Source organism: Felis catus, chromosome A1, assembly GCF_018350175.1.
Source record: "Felis catus isolate Fca126 chromosome A1, F.catus_Fca126_mat1.0, whole genome shotgun sequence".
Taxonomy (NCBI): Eukaryota; Metazoa; Chordata; class Mammalia; order Carnivora; family Felidae; genus Felis; species Felis catus.
Window position 1 is genome coordinate 239,208,653 of NC_058368.1, and position 18,056 is coordinate 239,226,708.

The window sequence follows — 18,056 nt, forward strand, 5'->3', positions numbered from 1 at the left end:
GCTGGCACCTGGAGCGCGGCCCAGGCCTGGCGGCCCCGTTGCTAAGCGACACCGACGCCCTGGCGCGCGGGGGTGCGGATCCCGCGCTACGCGTGCGCGCTGCCAGGGCCACGGACCCGGCGCAGGTACCGCTTACACCCGCAAGGCGACAGCGGTTTCCCCCCAGCGTGTTTAAGTTTTGCATCAAAAAGTCATCAAAGGGATGCGAGGGACTCTTGCTTTCGGCTCAGGTCGTGATCTCACAGGTTCGAGCCCGGGGTGGAGTTAGAGTTAGTTAGGATTAGGGGTTAGTCCTGCCCTGCTTGGGACTCTCTCTCTCCCCGCCCCTCTCCCCCCCCTCCCCCTCCTCCTCCTCCTCCCCTGATCTCGTGCTCTCTCTCAAAATCAATAAGCTTTTTAAAAAGTCATCAAAGTGAGCGTGGCCGAGGGGAAGAACGCGTCTTTCTGGAATGTGTCAGACTTCCCACGTGTCCTCCTGTCGTGTCACCTCGCCCCTGCGCGGCCTGCACCTCACTGGCGGTTCTGCTGCTGGACACCGCCGCAGGGGAGACCTCCCCGTGGGGACCGCAGCGCGCTGCAGGAGGCTTCCCGAAGACCCCGGAAATTGTTCCAGCCCCTGGGATTTTAAGTGCTGTTTGGTCCTCATGGCTGGGTTTCTTGAGGCGAGACCCTCCCACGGTGCTTCCCAGTCCCCGAAGGACCGAGAGTCCAGGAGCTGGCCTCTAGCCCAGAGCCCCCCTTCTCTGAGGACGCCGATACATCATCCAGGCCCTTGGCCCGGCCACAGACATGACCAGGGATCACTCTCTGCCCGCTTTCCTGCATCCTAACCACCACACGATGTGAAGGGTTCTTGCAGGTTCTTCAAGGAAATTAAAATATTCTGACTTTGGCATTCACCTACAGTGCTAATCTACAAAACTCTTAACGTGTGGTTTTCCCATGACTTAGTGAATTCAAAAAGTTTCTAATTTTCTCATAAAGTATTCATTCACATCAGTTATTGAATAATGTTTTCTAGAATTTTCCACAGGTCTTTGATCTGTGGCTTCTGAAATCCATCTTTAGTCCCATCTCTGGCTCCTTTTCTGTTCTAACTCCACAAAATTAATAACTGATTTTGCAACACGATTTGTAGGGAAACTTCAGCAAGAACCGTCTCCGCAACTGCAGCAGGCCCTGGCCTCCCTCTCCTGACAGTGTCACTCTCCACCAACCTGTGGCCAAGTCCCCAACCTGGATGGCCACAGCCAGCACCATCTGCAGGGCCTAGAAGTGTTCTGTTCTGCCTTCTGTTCATTCCAGGTGTGCAAAATGAACCATCCAAAGGAAGGAGCACTTGCTGAATGCTCACAAGGAGTGAGACTCTACCCTAGTGTGTCAGTGTTCCTTTGAGTAACCCTCACACCAGCGCCTCAGGGCAAGCCACCAGGGTCTGCGTTTTACTGATGGCTGGCCTAAGGTCAAACAGGCAAGGAAATTTTAGGCCAGGCCTAGCTCTGCTTTCCTGCATCATCTGTCAGGGCAAGGCTGACTCTTTTTTTTTTTTTTTTAAACATTTATTTATTTTTGAGACAGAAAGAGAGCACGAACGGGGGAGGGTCAGAGAGAGAGGGAGACACAGAATCTGAAACAGGCTCCAGGCTCTGAGCTGTCAGCACAGACCCCGACGCAGGGCTCGAACTCACAGACGGAGAGATCATGACCTGAGCTGAAGTCGGCCGCTTAACCGACTGAGCCACCCAGGTGCCCCAAGGCTGACTCTTAGAGATTAATGACTAGAAAATGAAGGTTTAGGGAAAATTCTCCCCCTCCTCCCACCAACATATACCCAAATGTACAGATCAATCTAGAAGGCTTCAGCAGAGACTGGCCTGGTGCATCCCTCCCTTCACCATGGCCCTTATTTCTAATGAACGTCTCTGGCTCTGAGAGGCTGGATAGAGCACGGCAGGTGGGTCACAGCCCATGCTGTACTGGGAGGGCAGGACCAAGCCTCTGAGTCCTCCAGCTGCCATTGATGGGAGTGTTGCCTGGAGTCCTGTTGCCTCCTTACGAAAATGCTGCGCAGCCACAGGGGAGACCTTCTGCCAACAGAAAAGAGGCAGATCATCCCCTGCCTAGTCCTGCTGACTCAATCACTTAAAGTATTGATGTACTTGCCCTATCCCCTCGCCGATCTTGGGATTCAATTCCCTCCTAACCAGGTCTGTTCTAAGCTTTCCATGTAGGTGGTGCTCCTGGATGGGAAAGTAGAGAAGTAAACTGAAAGACAGCACTGCTCTCTTCCTCCCATTAACATTTGCACATCACGTGTCTAATGTTGGGCCAGTCTTTCCTTTGGTGTAATATCTCTGAGCTAATTGAAAAATGCCTCTATTACTATCCTTAGAGTTTTTCTAAATGTTGGCTCTTTCTGGGTGCTAGGATTCCTCACACTTCACAGTCTACCCTCGTTATCTTATGTCTTTGGCATATACTAAGCCCTCAATAGTGAACAAATGGATGACCAAATAAGTTTCGTGCCCATTTGTTTTTGCGCGTGAATGTGCACACACACACATATTTTGTATTTATCCACCCTTACAGCTTTCCCTCTGAAGCCACTTTGATCCATTATTTATGCCTCATTTCACATCAGTAATGGCTTACACTGTGACATTTACATGGAGACCTGTGTCACTTTCCGTTTTACAGACTCTGGTGCAGAATTCTAGGGGACAGCTGACTGCCCAGCCCTCTACATCCTATCCAATCAATATTCTTTACAGAATTAGTATTGCTAGAGAATGACCTACCACTTTTTATTTAACTCAGGTTTCTGAGCAGTGGTCAGTTTATCAAATATATGCTGTTTAATGTAAGATAATAGTAAATGTCTATATTGGTGTTGGCCAATTGAACTTTCTGCAATGATGGGATTGTTTTGTTGTCTAGTGTGGGAGTCACTTGCTACCTATAGCTACTAGTTGAAATGAATCAAGGTGACTTGGGAATTTAATTTTAAATTTTATATAAATCTAGCAAACAATAGCTATGTGGCTATGGCTAATGCTATGGACAGTATTTAAGTCTGAGTATTGTACTGTATCTTAATTTTGTTGCTTCTTTTTATCCAGATTAGAAATGATTCACATCTCTCTGGGCAGTACTCTATTTTTTTACTTTGATGCATTTTTTTAAATATCTTTGGTCTGTCAATTCCTTCAACGTGTGGATTCTCCTAGAAACCTTGAATACACAATGTATAAAACATTTCCAGTATGAAATATTCTGTCCCATAGAAATGTGCATTTCCAGACCAGCCACTCCCCAGCGGTTTTCTTGGTCTCACCATGTTGAGAAGTAGCAGACAGACATAAAGAGGATGCCACCCTCAGTTACTTCTTTGGAACCAATCAGCACTTTTGTTGTCTTATCATGCTTCACATACATGCCTTTGCTACCTTTTCATTCATTGTCTTAACACTTAAATGATGCTGAGGTGCCTATATTTATACTCCCACTTCTGCAAAATGCTTTGGCTATACCTTGTTCCATCTGCTGGTTGGGATGGAGGTCTGAAGTTGTCAGTAGTCTTTGCACCTGTTGTTTTCTCCTGAAAATCACCCCCTTCATGTTTGTTGAACCACATGATCCTGTGCAGGTGGTTTTCAAAGTGTGGTCCCTGGACATATTAAAAATGCAAATTCTCAGGCCCAACCCCAGGACCTATGGAACCAGAAGTCCTGTGGTGGGTTAGGAATTATTCAACAATCCTTCCAGGTGACTGATTCACAGGCAAGTTCCAGAACCACATTAGGGATTGCAAAAAGGGGGTCTTTAAATTCTATCAGTCCTTACTCATTTATCTGAAGGAATTCCTCTGTAAAATACATTCCTAATTAACTAGGTTACCCTGAATGGCAATGTGTGGATAAAAGGCAGGATAATCATGATTTTCCTTTAATTGCCCATTTTCAGTGTTAGTAGTTAGTGCCTAACTTGCTTAATTGTGTGTTTCTGTTTGTTTAGTTTTGGCTGAGTTTTTACACTGTCATTATAAATCAACAGCATGTTTTTAATATAGTCACTCAGTCTCAATCAATGCAGCCACCATTGTTTGCTGGCTCCAATGCCTCTTCTGGCCCCAGTGCTCCCTGACGGTTTCCAGCTCAGACACCTTTTTAGGCTCATCTTAAACATTTCCTCCCCCAGCCCAGGAATCAGCAACTCTTACTTGCCATCATACTTTCTTGGCAAAGCTGTGGGAAACAGCAACTCTCCTCCATCACAGCCCCTATGGAAGAGAATTTGGGAACGTCTAACAAAACAATATGTGCATTTACCCTTGGACCCAGCAATTCTACTTCTAGGACTCCACCTCAAAAAAACTGGCGAAGAAAATGACTTCAAGCACACAGTTACTCATTGTGGCATCTGTAATACTGGAAATAACACAAATGCCCATCACTGGAGGGTAAGGTACACTCATGCAGCCAAAGGAAGGAACAAAGACTCACTGATAAGGAGTGACCTCCGAATATGCAGACAAGGAATGCACAATGGTCTATACATCGTAATGCAAATACAGATTTTCTTTCTTCTTCTCTTTAAACATTTAGCTAAGAAGATAACTAAAGTGGTTGCTATGAGGGAGAGAAGGGAGAGAATGCAGGAACAATTAAGGAGGTTAGCTCCAAATATAAGGGACTCTGAAAGAACATAAATGTTTTACATATTTGCATACTAAGTTTGTAAAGACCATCCTTAAAATTGAAAAACAGACAGTAATATCAATGACCCTACCTGCTGTGGACTGGAGTCTACAGAAGCCAGCCCTGAGACAATTACTAGGAAGGAGACCCCAAGTAGCAGCTGAAAGCAAGTGGGGAAAGAAGAAATCCATCTGTTTCCTTTAGTATCCGGTTATTTAAATACTTTAGGACACATGTTCACATATTAAACCATTTGCTTACTAAGAACAAGGAGAATGTGTTTATTTCTTTCATGTGCTGTCAGCATCGAAATTCATTTTTACTTAATTATATACTACAACAAAATTTCTGGATTTCGATATTTCAGGTCAACAAACAGGCCTCAAGTCAAACAGTATAAGCTCATAAATGGACTTGGAATAGAAATAGGTTTGTAATTTATGTTTATTTAAGAATCATGCCCAGTTTTATTAGTTCACAAGAATGAAGCCTCACACTTCCTGGCTGTTGATTACTGGCAAGCTTCTGGCCACCAGGTAGATGATACCTATTCGAATGGTGACCCTTGTTCCCTTGAGGACAGGGTATCAATAGGACAGTTATGATATAAAAGCACACATGAGCTATTATTATACATGGGTACAAAGTCGGTCACCTCTGGCCCAATCAGTAGGAGCGAATGGCTGGAGGGACTGTGGCACAGTCTGCCTCATTCAAAGTTCTGTCAATGACGGGTCTGTACTCCAAGGAGACCTTAAAAAGAAAAATTGATAGACAAAACTTGTAGAAAACCACATAAACAGCATTCTCTTATGCTCTTTTGAAAAATTAACTATAAAACTTATTTGTAGGGGCACCTGGGCGGCTTAGTCGGTTAAGCACCCGACTCTTGATTTCAGCTCAGGTCATGATCTCACGGTTCAGTTCGTGAGTTCGAACCCTGAATGGGGCTCTGTACTGACAGTGCACAGAGCCTGCTTGGGAGTCTCCTTCTCTGTCCCTCCCCTGTTCTCTTCCTCTCAAACTAAATTAAAAAAAAAAAAAAAATTGGCAAATTTCAGGAACTTAAAACCACAAATATGTACTAGAGTATTTTTCACTAACAAACTGAAAAAGGATCTAAAAGCACAACAGGGGACTGGCTATGTAAATTATGGTAAATCCATGTAGTGAAATACAGCAATTAAAATAACAATGTACAAAATTCTTGATGCTTTACAAAATGCTTAAGAAGTAGGTGAAACCCTGTATATACTGTCATCCTTTAATTACATTTAAACTATATATTTTTCTACTCATATTTAAGGAAAGTATATAAACATACATATAAGGAAAAGTGTATAAACATACATGCAAAACCTGAAGGAAATATTTCAAAATGATAATGAAATAAAATTTCAAAATAAATTTTCAAAATAAACTTCAAAATTTCACAAATAAAAATTTCAAAATAATAATAAGGGGTATCTGTGATTGGTGATCTTACAAATGTTAATTTCCTTTATCTTGCACTTTCTATACTTTCTAAAATGAGCACTTACTTCTTATATAATTGTAAAAAGTCTTGAACATTACCAAAAATAGGATTGTACTGAGACAGAAATCTGATACCTTTCTAAATAATTTTTTTGATGTTTGCTTATTTTTGAGAGAAAGCATGCACGATTGCGAGAGTGGGGGAAGCGCAGAGAGAGAGAGAGAGAGAGAGAGAGAGAGAGAGAGAGAGAGAGAGAAAAGCACGAGAGACAGACAGAATCCCAAGCAAGCTCTGTGCTGTCAGTGAAGAGCCCAATGCGGGGCTTGACCCCACAAACTGTGAGATCAGGACCTTAACTGAAATCAACGGTCAGACACTTAACTGACTGAGCCACCCAGGTGGCCCCAGTCTGATATCTTTCTACATACACTGTCAGAAAATAGCCTTCATGCAAAATTATGAAAATCACTACCTGCCTGAAATAGCAGACACTAGGCACTCTGTATAAAGTGATGACGACAAAGCATAATGCAATTTCTGCAGACTGAGACAAATGATTCAGATGATCCCTTACAAGCCTGAAAAGCTTAAGGGTACACACTTTGTATCTTATTTCAGACTCTTAATGCCCAGGAGAAAAGTCAAATGGGTGAATTACCCTTCGGTGGAGTAAGACTGTGAGCCTTTATTGTACTTGTAGCTGGTTGTTCCCAGCACCCTCACCCCCTCCCCTGCTTGCTGTGCCCAGGCCAATGCCAAGGGCTGCACAGCATACCCTGGGTTCCCTGAAGCTGCACCCTGAGGTGGTCTGACCAATGGGAAGAAAGGAGTGTTTTCCCGTCCCACCCCCACCCCCTGATCTTGCTCTCTATGGGCTCCAGAATCCTCATCCCCTCCCCTGCTATCCAGGCTTGGGTGCTCACTCCTTGCCCAGTGCTAAGCTGTGGAAGACCAGCCCTTCTGAACCACCTGCCCATGCTGAATTCTGCCTCCAGACAGAAGCTGACTGACAAGGTCTTTTCCAGTGGTATCTCAAATCTGTCAATGGTCGACTTAAATCCATGCTGCTTCTCCCAGTCCGTCATACGCTGAACTCTAGAACATGTGGGACAGCGTATTTGTCAGCGCTACGTGAACAGAACATGCCCCCATATACCTTCCCAGTCTTGATGTCGACATAGGAAAGGGTGTGCTTCCTCCAGTGTTCCTCAAATGGCTTCTTCTGCTGCCCCTGGATGGGCTTGGAGTAATCATACTCGTCAATCCGCTCCTGAGGCCAGAGAAAGTAAGTGTATTTCAGAAAATACCACTAACAATCACACTTAAAGTTTCTTACTTCTCTAACAGCAATTTAACCGGAAAATATGGCAAACTCATTGAAATGATACATGAGAGACCAGTCTGCTATGAATCCCCCTAGATCCCACCCAACAAGGAGGTATCCACTGACCCAACCAGACCTTGTTCTGAGCTGGGACATTCCTAGTCCATTTTTCAACCCATGCCCCTTCCTTCTACAATCCCTAATGAAAAACCATTTTGTGTAGATCTGATCTAAAACAACACACAATGTGAAAAACAGTGCAACTGAGTCCCAAATGCAGGTGGGATGGAGAGATGAGACATGTGATCCATCTGCCAGTGGTCAGTCCTCCAGAGGACCTGTCCACCCTGGGGCTCCCAGACAGGCCGTTCCTCACTCCAGGGCCTCCACGGCGCAGGTCCCAACAAGGGTAGAATCCACCGAGGCCACAGAGCTAGCAGTGGGTCTGCAGCACCATGAGCTCAGAGCTCCATTTCTACAACCAGTGGGTGGTTGGGTGTGGAAATCAGATCTTTTATGCACTTAAAAGTTTATCAAATACTTTGTATTTCTGCTCTGTACTCTGGGAACTTTCATCTTCTTTCAGCTTTTATTGAAATGTTTCAGTTCTAGCAATTATATTAAAATTTTGTTCAAAAACTCTCAAAGAGAAGCTGAACACTATTAAGGAATACCCGGCACATAGTGATGAATAAGAATGTACAAGAGCCTCTTAAAATGAAAACCAGGGGCACCTGGCTGGCTCAGTCGGTGGAGCACGCAATTTTTGATCTCAGGGTTAAGCGTTTGAGCCCCATGTTGGGTGTAGAGACAAATTACTTAAAAATAAAATTAATTAATTAAATAAAATAAAAACACTTTGCTTCTGTTTCTGCTGAGTGAGGTGAGTGTGGTGGCGGGGGAAGGCAAGCAAGTGGGGCTAGCACCTTCTTTCCCTTTTTGTTTATTTATTTTATAAGAGAAAGGAGCATGAGCGGGGGAGAGGGGTGGAGCGACAGAGGAGAGAGAATCCCGACACAAGGTTTGATCTCACAAATGGTGAGATCATGACCTGAGATGAAATCAAAAGTCAGATGCTTAACTGACTGAGCACTGCGCCCCCCCCCCCCCAGGTGCCCCACCTTCCCTTATTTCTGAACACATACCTACAGGTGAGCTCTCCCAGGGGAAGCAGCTTCCACCTGCTTATCTGCTAACACTGAATGAAAACTCATTCATCTCATCACACAAACTGCCAACCAACAGCCTAGAGAAGCTTCTAGTTCTCAGTACATGTGACAAACGTGCTTAATTAATATTAATCTAATCCAGCTCCAGTCAGTGGAAGGTAAATTAACAAAGTTTCACAGCTGACTGGTGAGCCTGCTACCAGGAACACTAATACTGTCCCAGACCAAAGCCTGTCTGTCTGGAAAGTGGCTCGGGTCCTGGCGATATTCCATCCTAAATTCGTGTTTGTTCCCGAGTGCCCATTTCCTTGATGTTTTGCTGTCATATGCTGAGTGCTCTGTTCTGGAAAAATCTGACAACTGTACTCTGCATAAAAATCAGGTCATTTAAAAAAGTAGTGACCCAATGGGGCGCCTGGGTGACTCAGTCAGTTGAGCATCCAATGTCGGCTCAGGTCATGATCTCTCGGTTCATGAGTTTGAGCCCTGTGTCAGGCTCTGTGCTGACAGCTCAGAGCCTGGAGCCTGCTTCGGATTCTGTGTCTCCCTCTCTCTGTCCCTTCCCAACTTGTGCTCTGTCTCTCTCTCAAAAATAAACATTAAAAAACAACCAAACATTAAAAATTTTTTAAAAAGTGACCCAAGATGAGATCAGGTCTCAAATGATGATTTCCTCATCATTTTAAGTCAGTAAGTTAGCATTTTCTGGCAATAATACTCGGACTGCACAGTAACCTTTGACCAAGTAAAGTTCAGGTGTGTTTTGCTCAGGGTGCTACTGGCAGAGGCAGATACTGATCCAAACCAAGAAAAAGGTCACACTGGTAGTAAACACAGTGATACCAAAGTGTAAAAGTTATCAGGGGGGGAAGAAAAGGGCATACTTTTTAAAATTTACTTTTGGGAAAATTGAGTGAAATGCAGAGAAAGTACAGGGTTAGGGACTAAGCAAGGCCAGGTGAGAGAAGGCATGATGTGCAAATAGGGTATGTTGTGAAGGCGCACCTTATAATCTTCCCTGGCATGAGCACCACGTGACTCCTTCCGAGCCTCCGCTCCATAAATGGTCTGAAGTGCACAAAGCATCAGGTTCTGCAGCTCTAGGGTCTCCACCAGGTCGGTGTTCCAGACCATTCCTGAGGACACACAAGGCACCCATGAGAGACAGGATCCAGTCAGATGGGTACTCCAGGCTGTAGCTACGGGCTTGCCAGCATCCACACAAATAGCAAGGACGGGTAAGTCAGCACTAAGTGGGATGGACAGGACCCTGAGGCAGCCTCCCTTGCAAATGCCCAGCACCCCAATTGTGTGCAGGGGCCCACAGAAATGCTCACCTCGGTCAAATGTCTTCAGATGTTTTAGGTCTCCATAGAGCTGGCTGATTTTCTCACAACCTTCCTGTAACACACTTCCCACACGGAACACTGCGGCATGATTTTGCATCGACTGTAACACAAAATACCATTTGTAAATCTTCAATTCATATGAAAAGCCATGCCAAGAATCATTAAACTCTTTAGATTTTTTCTTACGCATTTCACCTTTTTAAAAAAGATTTTATTTAAAAAAATTTTTTTTTAAAACGTTTATTTATTTTTGAGACAGAGAGAGACAGAGCATGAACGGGGGAGGGGCAGAGAGAGAGGGAGACACAGAATCTGAAACAGGCTCCAGGCTCTGAGCTGTCAGCACAGAGCCCGACGCGGGCTCGAACTCACGGACCGCGAGATCATGACCTGAGCCGAAGTTGGCCGCTCAACCGACTGAGCCACCCAGGCGCCCCAAAAAAGATTTTATTTTTAACATAAGGCTCGAACTCAAAAGCCCAAGACCAGGAGCTGCACACTCCACTGACTAAGCCAGCCAGCCATGGCTCATTGTGGTTCTGATCTGCATTTCCCTGATGATGAGTGACATTGAGCATCTTTTCATGTATCTGTTGGCCATCCATAGGTCTTCTTTGGAGAAACATCCATTCAGCCCTTCTGTCCATTTCTTAGGCTGTTTTTGCACTATTGAGTTGTAGGAGTTCTTTATATATTTTGGGATATTAGCCCCTTATCAGACATATAATTTGCAAATATTTTCGCCCATTCTATATGAGAAAACTGTTTTACTGTTTTCAGTGTACTGATTTTTCTCCTCCTTGGTTAAATTTATTATTCCCAGGTATTTTATTCTTTCTGATACAATTGTAAATGGGATTATTTTCTTAATTTCTCTTTCAGAAGATTTATTCTTTGTATACAGAAACAACAGATTTTATGTATTGATTTTGCATATTTCAACACTACTGAATACACTTACCAGGTCTAAGTTTTTTTGGTGAAGTCTGTGTCAAATATGATCTGATACATCTATAAATAGTGACTTTTACTTCTTCCTTTCCAATTTGGACACCTCTTATTTCTCTTTCCTGCCTGACTGCTCTAGCTAGGACTTCCAGTATTGTGTTGAATGAAGTGGTAAGAGTGAACATTGTCTTGCTCCGATGTTAAGACAAAAAGCTTTTAGCTTTTCACCACTGAGTGTGACAGTAGCTGTGGGCTTGTCACATATGGCCCTGATTACACTGAGGTACATTCCCTCTATACCTGCCTTGTTGAGAGTTTTATCGTAAATAGATGTTAAATCAAGTTCTGATGAATGCTTTTTTATTAATTTATTTTATTAATTTTTTTAACGTTTATTCATTTCTGAGACACAGTGAGCAGGGAAGGGGCAGAGAGAGAGGGAGACACGGGATCTGAAGCAGGCTCCAGGCTGAACTGTCAGCACAGATCCCGACGTGGGGCTTGAACCCACGAACTGCGAGACCATGACCTAAGCCGAAGTCAGACGCTCAACTGACTGAGCCACCCAGGCACCCCAATGCTTTTTAAATTTTTTTAATGTTTATTTTTTAAGAGATAGAGTGTGAATGGGGAAGGGGTAGAGAGAGAGAGAGAGGGAGATACAGAATCCGAAGCAGGATCCAGGCTCTGAGCTGTCAGCACAGAGCCTGATGCAGGGCTTGAACCCACGAGCAGTGAGATCATGACCTGAGCCGAAGTCAGTCACTCAATTGACTGAGCCACCCAGGTGCCCCTGATAAATGCTTTTAAAACATGATTCTATGTTCCTATTAAGTACATGTCTTAAATCCATGTCCGTTATTTAAAATGGAACATTGTGCATTTAGGGAAGGCAGTTTGTGGAACTTGGCCGAGATCTGTGATTCCAAGCAGACTTACTTCTGAGGCATAATGTACTGAGTGGTGGCAGAAAGGTGTAAGGGTTCCACCTTCGAATTCCCAAGGAGACAGCAGTTCCTAGACTTGCTCCACCCTCGAGATCTGGTGGTAAATGTTCTAGGAGCAGCAGGTGGCTCCTTGCTGACACAAACTAAGAAGTGCTAAGATTATGAGGTGGTCTGCAGTGAGCCTGGAGTGGATGGTCATAAAGTAGAGGGAGAAGTGAGAAGCCTGGGAGCGTTCCCTGGTGGACTTCTGGTTAAATACTGTAAAAACTCCTCATGTGTCAAATTCCTGTATGGTTTTCTTGTTTATGCTCATAAGAAATGGGACATGAGGGGCGCCTGGGTGGCGCAGTCAGTTAAGCGTCCGACTTCAGCCAGGTCGCGATCTCGCGGTCCGTGAGTTCGAGCCCCGCGTCGGGCTCTGGGCTGATGGCTCAGAGCCTGGAGCCTGTTTCTGATTCTGTGTCTCCCTCTCTCTCTGCCCCTCCCCCGTTCATGCTCTGTCTCTCTCTGTCCCAAAAATAAATAAACGTTGAAAAAAAAAAAAAAAAGAAATGGGACATGAAATAAAACAAATTTATTTTAGGATCTACCTTTGTTTCCTATCACTCACCGAATGACCTTTCATCACGCTTGAAAAAACCCCTTTATCCCATGCTTAATCACAGCATGTGCCTGGGCCTACTTCTGGACTCTATGCAACTGATCTAGATGTCTCCTTCTCTATCACAGACTAACACAGCTTGTTGATTTAGTTCTATTTAACAGATACCTCATCTATTTCTTTAGAATGATACATAATTTAAAAATTATAAAGCATACCATCAAACGTCTTGGCTTTTCAGCAAAAGCAAAGGGAAAAAGCTATCTCAGAATCTAGTAAATGTTAATTAAAACATTCTTTTATGTTCTTCAGCGCTCATGTTGTCATACTCTTTAGGGTTAGGTTTATTCAAGGTATTTTAAACTTTTTGGCTGCACTGTGAAGATCATTTTCAAATGGATTACTGCAGGTATACTGGAAAGCTACTCATTTTTATATATGAATCTTTTATCCAGATGCTTTACTTCATTGTTTTTATTAGTTTTCCACTTCCCATCTTGGAATTTTTAATTGTATCAGTAAGCAATAATTTTGTCTACTCCTTTTCAATACATTCGTCATTTCTTTTCTCTTTCTTACTGTATTTACTGGAATCAGCAAAATGATTACTCCGTCTCCCAACTCAAATGTACATTCCACGAGGCAGGATTTTTTGTTTTCTTTGGATGACTCGGGCATCTAGAATACTGCCTGGCACACAGCAGATACCAATTCAGATGGTCCCTAACCTATGGGGGTTTGAGCAATGATTTTTCAACTTTACAAGGAAACAAAAGGGATCTGCATTCAGAGAAACCGTACCGGGAACTGTCACCTTTTCCCAGGCTAGCAGTGTGCATTAGGGCGCACTCTCATGACTCTGGGTGGTGGTAGCAGCTGCAGCTCCCACTGAGCCCCATGATCCTGAGGCTCAATAACCATCTCCACTCACACAACCACTGTTTTTCACTTCCAGTACAGTATTCAATAAATTACGTGAGACAGACCACACCCTGTTATAAAAATAGGCTTCATGTCAGATGAACTTTCCCTACTGCAAGCTAACCTAGGTGCTCTGAGCACTTTTAAGGCCAGCTAGGCGAATGTTCAGTAAGACAGGTGTGTTAAATGCATTTTTTCAGGACATAACCCCATTGTAAGTCAAAGATCTGTACGTGCCTTATTTAGTGGGAATACCTCTAAGGTTTCCTATTTCAAAATCTCTCATGGATTCAACATTTCCATATCCAAACGGAAGTTCCTACTATCCAGTGCAATGATTACATCTGTCCTAGCTGGCCTCCCAACTCCTGGTATCAGTACCCCACAAAAGTCCTGCACAGATCACTTGACTGGTTTCCTTAAACATACCTTTGTCCTTCACACATGCTATTTGCCTTACCTTTCCAGGAAGCCTCCCTGAAGCCCAGTCTCACCTGAACACAGAACCACACAGTCCTATAAAAGCTGCATGGTGCAACTTTTGGTGGTGAGCATTTGTGCCACTGGACTCCTTACCAGAATGTGACTAAAGCAAAGGGTGGCTTCTTTTTGGAAAATGCCTCCACAAATTCTTACAAATAATTTCAAGTGGACAGAGATCTTACTTATGGACCAAGGATCTCTGTAGTCGAAGAACCTGATGGATCCCTAGCTGTTTTACATACTACTTTTATTGATCTAACCCTGCGTTATCCAATGCAGTAGCCATGTGTAGCGATTTATATTAAATTGAAACTGAATAAAACTCAGTTCTTTAGTCACACTAGCCACATTTCACATGCTGCACAGTCACATGTGGTCAAAGACACATGTTCCCATCCTCAGAGAACATCCCATCAGACATGCTGATCTAGAAGATAAATACTGTGATGACAACTAGTGCACAAATTACCATTTCCTCCCAAAACCCACACTCTCCACTCTTCCTGACTTTATTTAGGGGATACAATGGCCCCAGTTTAAAGCCATTTCCCAGAGTTGCTAGAAGCTGGGTGTGATGATAGGATTAACTTCTTGGCAATGAGATGTGCTGGGCTTTCAGGAAGCCTGGTATAAGGAAGTTCCCAGCCGGGACCTTCTTGGACCTTCCACTCTCTCTCCCCCTTCAGGCTGTGACATACACACTACAGAAGAGAGGGTCTGAGGAGCCACATACAAGCACGGTGGGATGCAGAAGTTGTAGTTTCCGCCCTGGGCTGCTACCTGCGGCCTTCTGTGTGCAATGTGTCCTCTTGCTACTCAACCCGGGCCTGGCACAGGACTGTAGACACAATGGCCTGCTCACTTCAGAGCACAGGTGCTTACCTTCTGCATGTTGAGTCGTAGTTCTGATGTTCTTAGGGTTCCATCAGCAAACCTCAACTTATCAAGATTCATGACAGACTCTTCTCCAGCATTTGGTTTAATTGGAGGAACTTTATCTCCTTAAAAAATATACAAACAAAAAGCTAGAATTTAATGGCTTTTGGAAAATGTACCCGTAACCTGAGCCAATGTTCCACCCAAGCCACCCTTTAACTGAAGCACCACATATTGACTTGGGGCCATAAACATATAAAGACAAAATTTCTGGCAAGGAGGAGGTATCCAGTAAGAAATCTTTGCACAAAACAGAAACTATTCTTAAGCTTAAAAATTATTTATGCAAAGACACCTTGCAGTATTACTCTACAGAAGGGAGAACTGGCACCTTCAGGTAGTGAGCAGTTTCCAACAATTCTGCCACCACCACCCACACCCACCACCACGTGGTCCTCATTCAAAGACGAGGGAGGACCTGGTCTGGCACGTTTAAAAGTCTCTTGCTGATTCAGACCCTTATATCTGCTTACCCAAACCTCAAGATTTGCTCTTCTTGCTTTTCTAAAAAATAAAGATAAATGTTTTGAAGATTTTTTTAAAGGTTTTTTTTTTTTGGGGGGGGGGGTAACATGTTTTGAAATGTATTTTTTTCAAGAGGTAAAAGGGGCAGAAGGTATGAAAAACAGGAAACAAAGGTTTGCAGGTAAAGTTGGGCTGCTCACAGCTGCTCTCTGCAAGGGGCCAGGGCACTGGTCTCTGGTCTCTCATGTGACATGCCCCAATTTTAGGCTGGTTACAGTTTCTTCTTCTTCTTCTTCTTTTTATAATGTTTATTCATTTTTGAGAGACACAGAGTACAAGCAGAGTGGGGCGGGGGAGACACAGAATCCGAAGCAGGCTCCAGGCTCTGGGCTGTCAGCACAGAGCCTGACACGGGGCTCGAATCCACAAACTGTTATATCATGACCTGAGCCGAAGTCGGACACAACTGACTGACCCACCCAGGTGCCCCTGGTTGTGGTTTCTTCTGCTTTTGTTTTTAACATTTTTAAAAAGTGATCATTTACCAAAATTATTTTTCTTTAGGTGCATAGTTCTACAAATGTTGACACATGGTATGGATTCCTGTAACCATCATAATAGGATCCAGATTAGGGTTTAAACATTTTAATGTTTAAAATATTCGTATTTGGGAAAATATAGTGATGCTTTTCCTTTTCTTTTTGTTTTTAAAAGTTAAAGTATAATTATCATTTTTGGTGTAGAGTTTTGCACATTTTGCCTCACAGAGTCACCATGAGCAGGACGGCAACCACCAAGCCGTGTTATTCCCTAGTTCTGTCTCCTCCAAGATGTTATGTAAATAAAGTTAGATGTATGTATATAGCCTTTTAAGCTTGGGTCATACAACTTAATATGTTTTGAAATGCATTTGTGTTGTTGCATGTAGGAGTAATTTGTTCCTTTTTACTGCTAGGTTTAAAAAACTTTTTAAAACTGTATACTGATCCTTCAGATATAAAAGTACAAGATATTCATTTTTTCTAACAATATTAAAAAAAATTTTTTTTTTTTGAGAGTGAGAGTGAGAGTGAGAGAGAGAGAGAATGAGTGCGTGCGTAAGCAAAGGAGCAGAGGGAGAGAATCCTGAGCAGGTTCCAAGCCCCTGATGTGGGGCTCAATCCCATGTCCCTGGGATCAGAGTCAGATGCCCCGAAAGTAAAGATATTCTTACAAAACTTCCTTTTTCTCTTTTTCAAAGAAAAGAAACCTCGAATTTTCTGCTTTCCTCTGAGATCTGATTGCAGGCTTCACTGCTATAGTGAAATGAGCATTAGATTTGGTTATCAGACCAGGTGGGTTCAACTCCTGCCTCTGCAGCAAACACTGGGACAGGGCCCCACATCTGCCCTTCACAGCCTGGACTTGTAGTCAGAGCAAGGGGGAGGGTGTCTGAAAATACAACTGTCCTTCTCCTTACATGTATCTGCTAACTGCAGACGTAAAGGGGAGCACGGCATGGTATATACTAAGGGCTGTGTTTAACTAATGGGATAGTAAGATTTTCACCAACTTAATGTCCATACGAAAAGCTTTTGTGCAATAAAAATAGCACAACTGATACTAAATAGTCACCGTCAATGAAGCGTAACGAGAAGAGCAGAGGCCTGGGGATCCCACGACACTTCCCTTGGGAACAGTGACTTCCCCTCACATGTTGTTCTGAGCAAATGGGCCAACACAATCTACATGAAGACCCTCTGAATGTCAAAGCGACAGTAAGTGTCCTGTTCACAGTGGGACTCACCCTTCTAGCACATGGCATTTTTTCCTCAGCAGATTATTTTAACAGAAGAACGCAATCACTGACTTGAATCCACTGTATCAATGCAGGAACGGATATGACCCAATCCTCTGTTTTGTGTACATTACGTCCTCCCTTTCTGCTTTAATAGGGTATTTATATTTTGTTTTTAGAATCTAAATTACTTTTCCATAAGTACTGAAAACTACTCTATCGTCATACCTGTTTAAAATATTTCACTACAAATAAGTAATTTATATTGAGCAAGCAACTATGTGATAAACCTCCCCTTAAAATAACTCCCTAACAATGACTTTTCTAAGCAGAGCACAAGGACTATAGGACAGAACCTGACCAAAACCAGGTTACCTTCTTAATTGTTAAGACCCTCACCCAACCTGTGTCTAGTCTCAAGTCTATCACCATATAAATCTCTGATTGCTCTGTTTCCTCACTTATAGGGGGTAAAAAGAGACTACCCCCTCCATGATCACTAAACAAATTTCCAATTACAAATCAAGACATGGCAACCTCTTGCCTCCTGAAACAGCCTGGAGAAACACATACCGGGTCTGCAGGACTCTGCGATACTCAGGGCACACGCCCGACCAAAGACAACCAGATCCAAGAGTGAGTTTGCCCCAAGACGGTTGGCACCATGCACGGAGGCGCAGGCAGCCTCCCCACAGGCATACAGGCCGGGCACGATCTGATCCTGGCCATTCACATGCCTCAGAACCTGTGGAAGGAAGACTGAAGACTTAGGAGCAAAGTCTGCACAGGACTGCTTCCTGTGGTGGGGTGTCTGCATGCAGGGGCAGAGGGAGGAGGGCAGGTGAAGGCCAGACCTGCTCTCACCTACAGGGAACTCTCTGTGTCAGTCCAGTCTCCGCCCTCTGCACCCAGACACTCAGCCACCCCAGGCCAAGAGAGATCAAAGGATCCCATGTGGCAGC

General features: G+C 43.8%; 1 protein-coding gene and 1 long non-coding RNA gene across 3 annotated transcripts in view; one reads left to right on the plus strand and one right to left on the minus strand.

Moving 5' to 3' along the window:
• Positions 1-63: 63 nt before the first annotated feature.
• On the plus strand, positions 64-999 carry LOC123380657. The gene is made up of 2 exons (XR_006586719.1): positions 64-125; positions 393-999. It is a non-coding gene; the product is annotated as an uncharacterized LOC123380657 (long non-coding RNA).
• Positions 1,000-5,123: 4,124 nt separating this feature from the next.
• SDHA (succinate dehydrogenase complex flavoprotein subunit A) overlaps positions 5,124-18,056 on the minus strand; it is a 30,022-nt gene continuing 17,089 nt past the window's right edge. For both annotated transcript variants that reach the window (XM_023240036.2, XM_023240041.2), the window contains exons 10-15: positions 17,668-17,839; positions 14,799-14,917; positions 10,005-10,116; positions 9,673-9,803; positions 7,331-7,444; positions 5,124-5,450 (exon numbers count right to left, since the gene is read on the minus strand). In XM_023240036.2, the coding sequence (XP_023095804.1) occupies positions 5,364-5,450; positions 7,331-7,444; positions 9,673-9,803; positions 10,005-10,116; positions 14,799-14,917; positions 17,668-17,839 (735 nt within the window). In that variant the 3' untranslated portion in view covers positions 5,124-5,363. The remainder of the gene's footprint in view (positions 5,451-7,330; positions 7,445-9,672; positions 9,804-10,004; positions 10,117-14,798; positions 14,918-17,667; positions 17,840-18,056) is intronic.